Raw genomic sequence first — 12,666 nt, 5'->3', positions numbered from 1 at the left:
TAAGATGTTGCACGTAGGAGAGTTTGTTCTGTAATTAAAGTGTATTTGTGGATCACAAGTGAACAAATAAGATATCCTTAAACTACTCATGTTCCCAAGTAATGTCTGAAAGTTATAAATAAATCTTGTAAAAAAAAAAAGTATAACAAAATACCAAACAATCGTAAATTTAGGACCCTGTAAATTGTATTTTTTTAAAATGTTCATTTTTGGAAGAAAATCTTTTTACTTCAAGTACCTTCAGGTGCTGAGTGCTCTTTAGGCGTATGTAAAACTCCTGCCATATATTTGTTAGAACTTTGTAGACCTATCAGAAGTAAAGTAATATTAATATATCTTCTGAGCCAAAAAAAAGATGATATAACTTCTGTAGCTCTGTCATTGGAATTGTCACATGTTAAACTGGATACTTTCAGTAATTGGGAAGTCTGGATTACTGATCTCTGCATGAAGTGTAGAGGCATGTGGGGGAAATACAGTACTTGTTTTATGGCAGAGAAATCTGATTACCCTTATAATGCATTGAACCAAAGATTATTTTAAGTGTCTGCATTTTGAAAACCAAAGTCATTTCAAATGTTGTTGTTTTAGAAGAATTGTTTTGATAGAGTTCCTTTTATTATAACTTCAATGAACTGATTTTAAAAAATTCAGCCTATTTATTATAGTACTGTTATCCTGAAGTGTCTGGCTTCATCTGGAAAGGCGTGCTTACAATTTAAAAAAAAAAAAAATTCCCAGTCTCAGAGCAGCAGCAGCACTATGAGGGAGACTCTGGGACTTGGAGTGTCATGTCACGCTTTGCCACGTACTGGCTATCAGACCTTGGGTTGTTCGTTTAACACCTCTTTTCTTTTTTGAGGCTGTATTCGTTTCTCAGGGCTGCCATAACAAATTACCGCAAACTGGGTGGCTTAAAACAACAGGAATGTATTTTCTTACATTCAGGAGGCCAGAAGTCCAAAATCAAGGTGTCAGTAGGGCTGGTTCCCTCTGGAGGCTCTGAGGGAGAAATTGCCTTTTGCTGGCTTCTGGTATTGCCAGCAATCCTTGGCATTCCTTGGCTTGTTACTCTAGTCTCTCCCTCCATCTCCTCATGGCCTTCTTCTCTGTGTCTTTGTCCTCTCCTGTCTCTTACAAGGACACTCTCATTGGATTTAGGACCCACCTTAATCTAGTATGATCTCATCCCGATCATTATTACTAGTAACCTCTACGAAGAACTTATTTCCAAATAAGGTCACATATTGAGGGTAGACACAAATTCTTGAGGGGACATCATTCAACCTGCTACAAAGATAACAAGATAGTCATCTTATTTCATAGGATTTTGTAGCAGTTACAGGAAATAATATGTAAGAATGTTCTTTGAGACCGTAGGGTGCTCCAATGTTCATAGCTCTTACTGTTTTCATGCTTGATCTTTCAGGTGGTTATGGCAGTTGCTCAGCTGTGTTGGCACATATCACCAAAATCAGAAGCTGGCGTTATTTCTAAATCACTAGTGCGTTTACTTCGTAGCAATAGGTAGGACATGGTTTTATCTATATGTTTTCTTTTGTATTCCTTCAGATGTAACGTTTGAACGAATATAATGTGTCTTTCAGGCATTTAATAATGTGGCTCTGTTTTGTCATCAAGATTTCATACTAAGGAATCATTATGAAAGATTGTGTACAATTTATCTCAAACTTAATGATCAGTACTGACTTTTTTTACCTCAAGCCCAAAGAAATTAAAAATATAGTTTGGCATATAGTATGTGCTGTCACTAGTACCCTAGTATTGTTTGATATTTCTAGGTGTGACAGTAATAATGTTTGTGAATAGTAAATATGGAATCACTGAGAAACTATACTAATGTATTATCAGATCAACTTAGTGTAATTAGTATGATTTTATATAAAGCAATACATATACTAAATTATGTAGTTTATGACAGAATTGCTGCTTCCTTTAGTCGTATCAAATTACTGTAGTTTGCTCTATTTTTTACTGAGCTTTTATTTTTAACTTTTTAAAATTTAAATATAGTTGGTATATAATGTATTAGTTTCAGATGTGCAACATAGTGATTCAATATTTATAATACCTTACAATGTGATCACCACACTAAGTCTAGTAATCATGTCACCATTAGTTTGCTCTATTTATAAGAGCTATATGCTTAGTAGCTACTTATTTTAAAGAAATGCAGACACTTTTCATTTCATGTGGATAGACAGATAGCAAGAATTCCTTTCCCTTTAATTTTATCTACTGTAATTTAGCAGGTCAGGTCAATAATTCAGAAAACTTACTGAGTTTTTATGACATCTACTTTCAAAGTTTAAGATCAGATTTTTGTCGTTTGTTTGTTTGATTGGGGAATATTGGGGAACAGTGTGTTTCTCCAGGGCCTATCAGCTCCAAGTCGTTGTCCTTCAGTCTAGTGGTGGAGGGCGCAGCTCAGCTCCAAGTCCAGTTGCCGTTTTCAATCTTTAGTTGCAGGGGGCGCAGCCCACATTCCCATGCGGGAATTGAACCGGCAACCTTGTGGTTAAGAGCTTGCGCTCTATAAACAACTGAGCCATCTGGCTGCCCTGTCCTTTGTTTTGTTTTCTGTGTTTAAGAATAGCATTGTTTTAGCTATTTAGTTATCCTGGATATTTTGCAATAATTAGATATTTTAAATAAATAATGTTTTTCATTGAGTGCTTCTTTCTTTTTTTTTCTTTTAATTGAAGTTTATTGGGGTGAAATGGTTAGTAAAGTTATATAGGTTTCAGGTTTACAATTCTGTAATAGAGTTTGGGGGGAAAGATACATACCTGTTCTTTTTTGTCCTTAATGCAAACTTAGTGCCACAAATTTAGCCCTAGATTGGCTTTTGCCATTCCTTAATAAGATACTATTTCCTTTGGGTTCCTGTTCTCTCCTCTGTCTTTATACAGTCATTCTTTTCCCTTTTATCAGTTCAGAAATTTTTCTTGTTTAGAGCTAGTTCAGAGGCTATCAGAAGGATCTGGAATGGCTCTTTCACATGAAGCCTGACACCAGATACAATTCTACCATCATTTCTTAAAAATTGGGACATAAAAATAACATGACTGTTTTTTTTTTTAGACCTGTCTTTCACTCCAGGCAGAATTGAGTGACACAAGGAGCCTTCTGATCAAGAGTTTGTATTAACTCTATGGTCATGTTTGTTCCGTTCGCTCTAAGGATACCTTTTGCATGTGTCATGTTCAGAGCAGCTGCAGTATTGGTTTTACATCTTAGGAATACAGTGTTAGAAAATTGGTTTTAACTCTTCCCCATGATGAATCAAATACAATTTAATAATAGTTTGTAGGGAAAATGTATTTACAAATAAGGCATAAACATCCCAGATTTACTAAAAACTTTTCAGTTATATTTGAGTTCCATTCAATATGAAACGTATTGCTAATTCTTTTTCTTTAATGTACTGTTCTTAAAGATACTCCATTGGAAAATATACCCAATGAAAATTCTCCATTAATTTCTAGGGAGGTGCAGTATATTGTCCTACAAAATATAGCAACGATGTCAATTCACAGAAAGGTATGTATGTTTTGAATACTTAATTCAAGAGAGAAATTAATGCATTAGTATCATTAAATGTATGTATATATTTATTTTGTCATCTAGGGTATGTTTGAACCTTATCTGAAGAGTTTCTATGTTAGGTCAACTGATCCAACTATGATCAAGACACTGAAGGTAGGCATGCTTTTATTTTTCAGACACTCTAATACATGTTTGCTTTGAAGGTATTGCTACAGCTTCTAGTATCTGCAAAATGGAGACCTGCTTTTAAAAAATAGATACATTTAGGGATTTTCTTGATACTTTCCAAACTACCTTATTATATACTAGTTACTGTCCTAAATTATAATAATACAAAATGAAGACATGCTACCTACACCCTGAATAACTCACAACATACTGAAGGAGACAGATGTGCAAATAGGTAATTTTAGTACTGTATGTTTTAAGTGATATTATAGAGATTTGAATTGAGTGCTGTGAGAAGTATAAAGATGAGGTTAATTCTCTGGGATGTTTAGAAAAGACTTGTGAAAAATGATGTTTGAGTAGATCTTAAAAGAATAATATATTTTGAGATTTATTTTGTTGTTGGTTAATAGATTCGTTGGGAGGTTGTAGGGTTGGGAGATGGAGAAAGGCATGATTTATGCTAACACAATGGATTATGAAATTGTGCTCAGGGAATGGTAATTACAGTATAGAGTATAGTTATAGATAAAAGCTATAATGATTAAAACAATGTGATATTTAGACAGAAAAATAAGTGGAATAGGATAAAAGCCTAGAAACAGATCCATGCATATGAAAATGTAGTATATAATAGAGGAGACATTACAAACCAATGGGGAAAGAGTGGACTATTCAGTAAATATTGGAATGGTTTGTTATTCACATAGAAACTGAGTTTAATCATAAGAAAATCTAAGATACACCGAAATTGAGGGATAATTTACAAAACGGTTGGTAATAAAAGTGTCAAGGTTGTGAGTATAAAAAGAAAGATGGAGAAACTTTCAAACTGAAGGAGATTAAACAGACAACTAAATACAATGTGTGATATTGAACTGGATCCTTTTATTCAGCATTATGGAGATAATTGGTGAAACTTAAATGGGGAATGAGGATTGCATAGATGTGATATATCAGTGTTAATTTTCTGATTTTCTTGGTTGTATTGTTGTCTGTAGGACAATGTCCTTTTTGTAAGAAATATGCACAGAAATGTATTTGGTGATGATGTGACATCATATTAGTACTTCCAGTCTCAAATGGTTCAAATCATAAATAATTCTTTTTACCTTTTCTGTATCTTTGAGATTATTTTAAAACACTATACAGAAAATTTAAATGTTCTTATCTAAATAAAATGAAAAGTCAGGCTGTAATCTGGGAGAAAATATTACCAGTACATACATCTGAAAAATCACTACATAGAATATATAAAGAACTCCTATAATCTGTGCCTTGTAATTGGAGTGTCTAGACCGTTTACTTTTAATGTAATTATTGATATGATGTGTTTATGTCTATTTCTCATGTTTGGTTTTCTGTTTGTCCCATCTGTTCTCTGTTCCTTTTTTTTCCTTTAAAATGCTTTCCTCAAATTAACTGAATATTTTTATGGGTAAATGTAAAAGCTGAACTTTTTTTTAGCAAGCCTATTGAAGATGGACTTTTTCATTGTATAGTTCTTGTAACTATAAATCCAGAAGAATTAAAATATCTTAAGAATTTGGTATGGTAGGATGAAGGAAACAAATTAAGAGAATTAGTTGGTGTCTGGAAAACAGGTATTGCTCAGAAGGCAGTTGTTTTCTAACTTCATTAGTTTAAAAAAATGTCAGACTACCTTAAATTGCTTAGGTTAATTAGATATAAATTGTAAAATTGGGACAAACAATTAGGGAAGATGTAGGATTCTCTTTCATAATTATTTCTTAAGCACTATGTAATTATTTATTCTCTATATGTAGATGTAGCGAGACAAAGTTCACCTAAAGGGTATTAATGCCTCACCATTTGTAACTGTAACTTTTTTAAAAAACAAACTACCTTTCTATTAAATGCCTAGCTTTGTAAAATTCATCCTTTTTATTTGTATTTTAAAGTATTTACTTTGTCTTTTTTCTACCATAGCTTGAAATTTTGACAAACCTGGCAAATGAAGCCAACATATCAACTCTTCTTCGAGAATTTCAGGTGTGTACAATGCTAATTATAAAATAACTTCTAAAATATCTATTCAGTTTAAACTAAACAAACATCTTTCTGAACTTAGAAATATGTAACTGTATAAGTAAAATAGTGATTTGGCACAAGATTGACAGCTAAGCAATTCATAAATTTTCAAGAATGAACATTAACTACAAATTTAAAATTTAAGGGAAATGGAATAGCAGTCCCTTTCATGTTTTCATAGAATTTGAAAGGCAGGTTTATAACTCTGTTCGAAATTAAGTTACTGTAAGGATTCCATGTCTTGTGCTGTCATCAATAGTGCTTTCTGTACTCTGCACTCATTAAAATAATTTCTTACCTGATTGTCCCTATTTGACCTGTCACTAATTTAGACATTGTCATCTTAGCTTTGTGTATAGCTAAAAAAAGACTGGTTTAAAATTGTCCCATCATGATATTGTTATTGTTGTTTTGTTGTAATTTTTAAACCATATATGCTGATGGATGATGTGCCTCCCAGCAACACATTCCCCCAAAATATTGTTTAAAAATTACCTCATGGATATTATGCCCTGTACGATGGAAGGGGCCTCTGAAGACTTAGTGGAGGATCTTTGAAATATATTCTTCATGTATCCATTTTTATCACTGTCTGTCTTTGTACCTTATTTCTGTGTTTATGGGTTATGTTCGTAGATGTACAGTTTCCTTATAATAACTTTTTGAGTAAATAGAGAACTTTTCTGAAGACTCATTTTTTTTTAATTGAAAAAATTAAATAATCAACTGGGAAATGGTTTTAAATATAATTGATCTTTCCTAAATGTAACTAAGAGAATTTAATTTGTTTAATTTATATCTTCAACATTTAATCACGCTCTTGGTACCATTTTCACTAAATTTGTTAGTTTTTTTAGATATTCTTAGATTGTCTTCTCCATTTGTCATTTAGGCACCATATAAATGTATTATCATTTTTTGCACGTTAGATAACCATACTGTTTAATCTATAGTATGCAATTCTCATTTGAGATTGGGAATCATTTTTTAAAACTTTCCGTTGAAAACGGGATTTTAAATTCCATTACGTATAATATATGCAAATATAAATATGCATATTAAGAGTACATTCATTTCTGTAAACAATAAAAACTGAGTTTTTAAATTAGGGAAGTTATAACCAAAGTAAAATTCTTTAGGGCTGTCATAAATTTTGTAAAGATCTTTTAACTTCCTGTTGTTAAATAATTTTATTATTTATTTCTTTTTAAGTTTATATAAATATATTGTTTACAGTATATTTTTAAAGCATTCTTTTAAAGAAAATCTATTTCAAATGTGTAGTATTTTATTGTAAACTGAATATTTATAAACTCTTTATGAAATGCTTCTTACTGTTGCTATTGTAGTTTTACTACCATTTTGAAAGCAAAATGTTTGCCAATTCCATATTGGTTCTTTTCCTCCTCTTTTGCCAATTTCCAGATTTAGTGTGTCTAAAAAAAGCAACGCTTTTTTTCATAGATTTACAGATGCTGCTGGTTAAATGAACTGAAACCTCCAAAGAGAGAGTTTGATCATCTCTCTCAACCTTGCATTAAATTGCATTAAACTAATTGCTGTCTTTGGGTGACTGCTCCCCACTATCTGTTTTGGAGTCACAATCCAGTGGCCACAGGTGAATGAACCTGGCTTGAAAATGTGCTTCTATAAGCACATGCTTTAAGTAAAAACAAAACAAAACTAAATTAAGTCATCAGTTGGACCTCCTGTAGTGCCTATAGATGAGAAGATTATGTATGCTAGAATTATATATCGACAAAACTTAATATAGGCATTTTTTGTTCACTTGATAGTATCAATATATAAACTAATTGAAATATTTTTTAGACCTATGTGAAAAGCCAGGACAAACAATTTGCAGCAGCCACTATTCAAACTATAGGCAGATGTGCAACCAACATCTCAGAAGTCACTGACACCTGTCTCAATGGCCTGGTGTGTCTGCTGTCCAACAGGGATGGTGAGTTCACAGTTTTATTCTATTGTTCAAGTAATTTGTCATTTGAATATTCTTGGTATGATCTGCAAATTGTAACTTTGTTTAACATTGCATTTTTTTTCTGTATGTCAGTAGTGTGAACATGAGTAGCACATTTTATCTTTGAAACACACAGTATTTTATTGCTGTTTTAGTAGATGAGATAATTAACTTCAAACTGTATTATTCTTGTCTAAACAGAACTAAGAAAGTTGTAATTTGTTTATTTTATTTCTTCACAATTTAATCACCTTCCTTGTACTTTCCTTCTACTTCCTTCTACTTTCCTGCTTTTCAATGGCATAGAAGTCATGTATAATATTGGTTCACCTGCAGAGGGTGCTAAAAGCAGGCAAATGACTTCATAACATGGAGAAGTGGCTAGATCAAAACAGTATGTTGAATGTGTTACCTTCAAAGTTTTTTTCCAGATATCCTACTAATAATTTTATATTCAAGATTAACTCGATTTAGAAGTCATCAATTTGGAACAGCTTCATGTTTTTAAGCCAAACAATATCTAAACATTTTATTAAACTGGATAGATAAGATATGTAATCCAGATTTCATACTGTTCTATGGAAAAATGTCAGTAATTTCTATGATATTTAGAATAAATGAGGCCATTTCGAGAAAGAAAAATGAGTCAACTTCCACTTTTAAAATAATTTACAGTATTATTATTCTATATTTGATTAACATGATAGTCTTTTTAGGAAAAGCATAATTTTCAGTGTAAAATCATTAAAAATATTTGTGGAATTCTAAATACAATTTTGTCATATCTAGACACAAGCATATATAACATAGCAACCGTAAGTTTAACATAACAAAATTGATTATTTTTTAAATATTTTATTTCAAAGTAAAATATCTTTTCACTACAATTACTCTATATCCCTAAATATCTATTCCCATGTATAGATTTCTTTAGAAAACTGTAATTGTATTTCTGATGAAAAAAAATGGAAACAAAATTTAGCCCCAAATAAGAGTCATTTTTATTGTGAACATAAAATTACAAACTTTTACCTATAAACTCAGTGTATTATGATGGATAGAACCATTTTCTGCATGCAGTATTAAAACTCTAAATAAGTGGCAACAAAAATTATCAGGGCTATAGGTGTTTTTTAAAAGTTGACTATAGAATGTAAGTAGAACAGATAGGATACTAAATGTCATACTGTTTATCTATTTCTACTTTTTTTAAAAATTAAAGTTTATTGGGGTGACAATTGTTAGTTAAGTTATATAGATTTCAGGTGTACAATTCTGTATTATATCATCTATAATCCCATTGTGTGTTCACCACCCAGAGTCAGTTCTCCTTCCATCACCATATATTTGATCCCCTTTACCCTCATCTACCACCCCTCTCCCCACTTACTCTCTGGTATCCACTAAACTATTGTATTTCTACTTTTAATAACATCCTTTTTATCTATTTCTACACCTTAAATTGTGTTGAAAAGCATATTTTTATTTTCCTGTATCTTTAAGAATGACTTATTAGATCAAATAAGACATACTTCTTGGGAAAATATTTCCAGAATATTACAGATTTTGACCATTATAGATATTTCAGATGACGTGTTCTTTTAAAACTTAGTTGCATACAAAAAGCATCACAAATTAATTAGAACAGTGATGAGTTCTTTGAAATATTATACAAAATGTATTCAAGATTTCTCAGTTTTGTATTTTGACTCTCTTTGTCATGTGAAATTTTCAGGCTGTGGATTTTAAAACAATCTTTTCCTTCAGCTTTTTAACACATTTATTTCTCAAAAAATATTTTTTCTTCACTTTGGTTTAAAACATAAATGTTCTATCCCTGTAGCACTTTTAAAGGAAGAATAGGTTATTTTATAATTAGATAAATGGGAGGCTAATGTAATTTATAATCACTCTTAAAAGTAGGAGTATTTACTAATGTAAACTCTGATATTTGAATGTTTAGGCTTTTGTTTTTGGTAAATCAAAACTCTCTTTATAATCCTGGATTTTTTTCCCCCTGCAGTTTGAATATTAACAAACTCATAGATATAGAGAACAAATTGAGGGTTGCCAGATGGGAGTGGGGGTTGGAGGGGTGGGTGAAAAAGGTGAAAGGGATTAAGAAGTACAAATTGCCAGTTATAAAAATAATCGTGGGGATGTAAAGTACAGCATAAGGAATGTAGTCAATAATACTGTAATAACTGTGTATGGTGTCAGATGGGTACTTGACTTCCTGGGATGACCACTTTATAAGGTATATAAATGTCTAATCAGTATTTTGTATACCTGAAACTAATATAGTATTGTATGTGAATTGTAATTGAGAAGTAAAAGAAAGTAAAATGATAATAAGATACCTGCCATATGTTATTGTCATAAGAAAAAAATGTCATTTGTTTACATAAAACATTATGTAAATATGAATTGATCATTTACATAAAGAAGTATCTAATTTGAAATATCTGTTTAGTAATGATTAGAATGGTAAAAATTTTGCTTATATTTTTAACGGGAGCTAGATAAGAAAATGTATTTTAGAGAAAAATAATAAAAAAACACAAATAATGGTATTTCCAGTATAGTATTAAAATAAATCTTTTGAGTGTATACTAGGGGAATATCTAAAATCTATCAGTCCCTATTAATTAAAAAATGCCAAAGTAATACGTAAAGGCAATGTTGGTTTATTTCTTTGGCATCTGAAGCATTTATAATTGTTTATATAAGATTCATTCCATAGGTCAGGTGTTCTGGCTAGTTAACGTTTCTCTACAGGTGGTACCAAAACCATAACTCAGACCAGTAATTAGCCACGTAAGTGTGATAACTCGGTCTCAGGATCCCAATTTGAGGATCTGCTTCCTGGAGCCATTCCCAATCCAGTTACTGTATTAGTTAAGGTCCTGGCAAGAAACAGATTGACACACTTGAAAGGGACAATTGAACAGAATTTAACGAAGGAGCTATTTATAAGGAATGGGCAGAATTAAGGGAAACCGGCAAAGTATGATGTAACACCCTGGGGTTACCAGGCTAGGAACAGTGAGAAGCCATATCTAAAACTGAAGGGAAGGGGTGTGAGGAGTGGGAGCAGTTACCAGACCCTGCATGACAGAGCCAGTCACAGGGACTGAAACCTTCAGTAGAGGCATGCAAGCACTGCCAGGGAAGCCTGGCACAAGAGAGATTCAGGACAATAAGTATTCTCTCCTGCTGGTGCTTCCTGTTGGCTAAACATAGCTGGAAGCCAGGGCAAGGAAGTCTGGTTGATGCATTCCCAGAGGTCAGCCTCTAGGGCCACAGCATTGGGCCAAATAAGGCAGAATGGATTCATGGGACCAATGGAGACAATTCAGCTTACGGCCCAACTCCTGTCTCCGAAGTCCATGCTATTTCTATAGCAACACCTTTCCTAATGCTACTAATCCTTACTGCTCACTTTTCTGGGCATATCAATTAAGGAGGAATTTTATTTTATTTTATTTAGTTTTCTGTTTTCTTTAGAATTGGAAAAAAAAAAGTTATTTAGATTGTAGGTGTTTGATTACCACTATATAATTAGTAGGAATCAAATATCAAATAACAGTATTTGAGAGCTCTGGTTAAAAAAAAAGCCAGAGACACTTGAACATTATGGCGATTACATAATCTAACTTCACTTTGTTTTTCTGACTTAAAGAAGCAGAGATTAGAAAGGGATATCAGGAGCCAGGCAATAGTAACAAATGTTAGAAATTAAAGTATACTCCTCTACTTAAGACAAATGTTCATCTAAAAAACTGGGAAGTACACCTCATGGTTATAGTTTTCACCTAGTCATTTAAGACATGTAGAATGTTTTGCTAATTTAAATTTACATTTTACCAAAGATAATGCATTTGAATTACACATACTTAATACGAATAATCTCTTTTTCAGAAATAGTTGTTGCCGAAAGTGTGGTTGTTATTAAGAAATTACTGCAAATGCAACCTGCACAGCATGGTGAAATTATCAAACATATGGCCAAACTCTTGGACAGCATCACTGTGAGTACCAATTAAGAGATCTTTGCTGAATTCAACTGAATTTTACTCAGTAAATTGTGGTTTTGTTAAAAATAAATGGTCATCCTAAAGTATAATCGTTAAGAGAGCTGAATTGTCTGGATTCAAATCCTGGTTGTAAGATTCTACACTGTTGTGGAAGGGAGTTACAAATCTGAAAAAGGAGAAAGATACAATAAATACAGCAATGTTGGATTGGAATTGGAATGTCAGTGTTACCTTCCTGGGTTTTTATGTAGATATCAAGGTGTGTGTGAGTATAAATATGCATGTGTGTGTTTCTACACACATTAGCATGATACATATGAATGCACATATGAGTATACAGACACCTATTTCCCAAGGCTGTCCTTAGAGGACAAAGCCTTCATGCAATAATATCCCAGTAGCATTGAGCACACCTAGTGCACAGATCTTGTGTTGTTTTGTTTTAACTGAAGTATACTTTCACACCACAAAATACATCCTTTTCAAGTATATAATTCAGTGTTTTTGGTATATTCATAAGGGTGTACACCATCACCACTATGTAATTGCAGAACAGTTTCATCATCCCATAGCTCAAAGTCCTGATCCTCTCTTTACTTTGTGTCCCTTGACAACCATCAGTCTACTTTCTGTCTCTGGATTTGCTTATTCTAGACATTTCATGTAAATGTAGTCTGACAATAAGGTGGCTTTTGTGTCTGGCTTCTTTCACTTAGCATGTTTTATTGAAGGTTCATGCACATTGTAGAATATACTCGTAGTACTGCATTCCTTTTTATAGTAGACCTTGGTTTTTAAATTCCATTCACCACTCTGAGGAACCAGGGTTCCTTAAAGAAAGGACTTATTTCAGATATA

General features: G+C 32.4%; 1 protein-coding gene across 1 annotated transcript in view; it reads left to right on the top strand.

Moving 5' to 3' along the window:
• AP3B1 (adaptor related protein complex 3 subunit beta 1) overlaps positions 1–12,666 on the top strand; it is a 219,240-nt gene that overhangs the window by 95,333 nt on the left and 111,241 nt on the right. Inside the window, exons 9-14 of the mRNA XM_033110712.1 lie at positions 1,430–1,527; positions 3,510–3,564; positions 3,652–3,723; positions 5,689–5,751; positions 7,621–7,753; positions 11,693–11,802. Of these exons, the coding sequence (XP_032966603.1) occupies positions 1,430–1,527; positions 3,510–3,564; positions 3,652–3,723; positions 5,689–5,751; positions 7,621–7,753; positions 11,693–11,802 (531 nt within the window). The remainder of the gene's footprint in view (positions 1–1,429; positions 1,528–3,509; positions 3,565–3,651; positions 3,724–5,688; positions 5,752–7,620; positions 7,754–11,692; positions 11,803–12,666) is intronic.

This window comes from Rhinolophus ferrumequinum, chromosome 7 (genome assembly GCF_004115265.2).
Source record: "Rhinolophus ferrumequinum isolate MPI-CBG mRhiFer1 chromosome 7, mRhiFer1_v1.p, whole genome shotgun sequence".
In the NCBI taxonomy this organism is placed as follows: domain Eukaryota; kingdom Metazoa; phylum Chordata; class Mammalia; order Chiroptera; family Rhinolophidae; genus Rhinolophus; species Rhinolophus ferrumequinum.
This window is presented reverse-complemented; position numbering and strand designations above follow the sequence as displayed.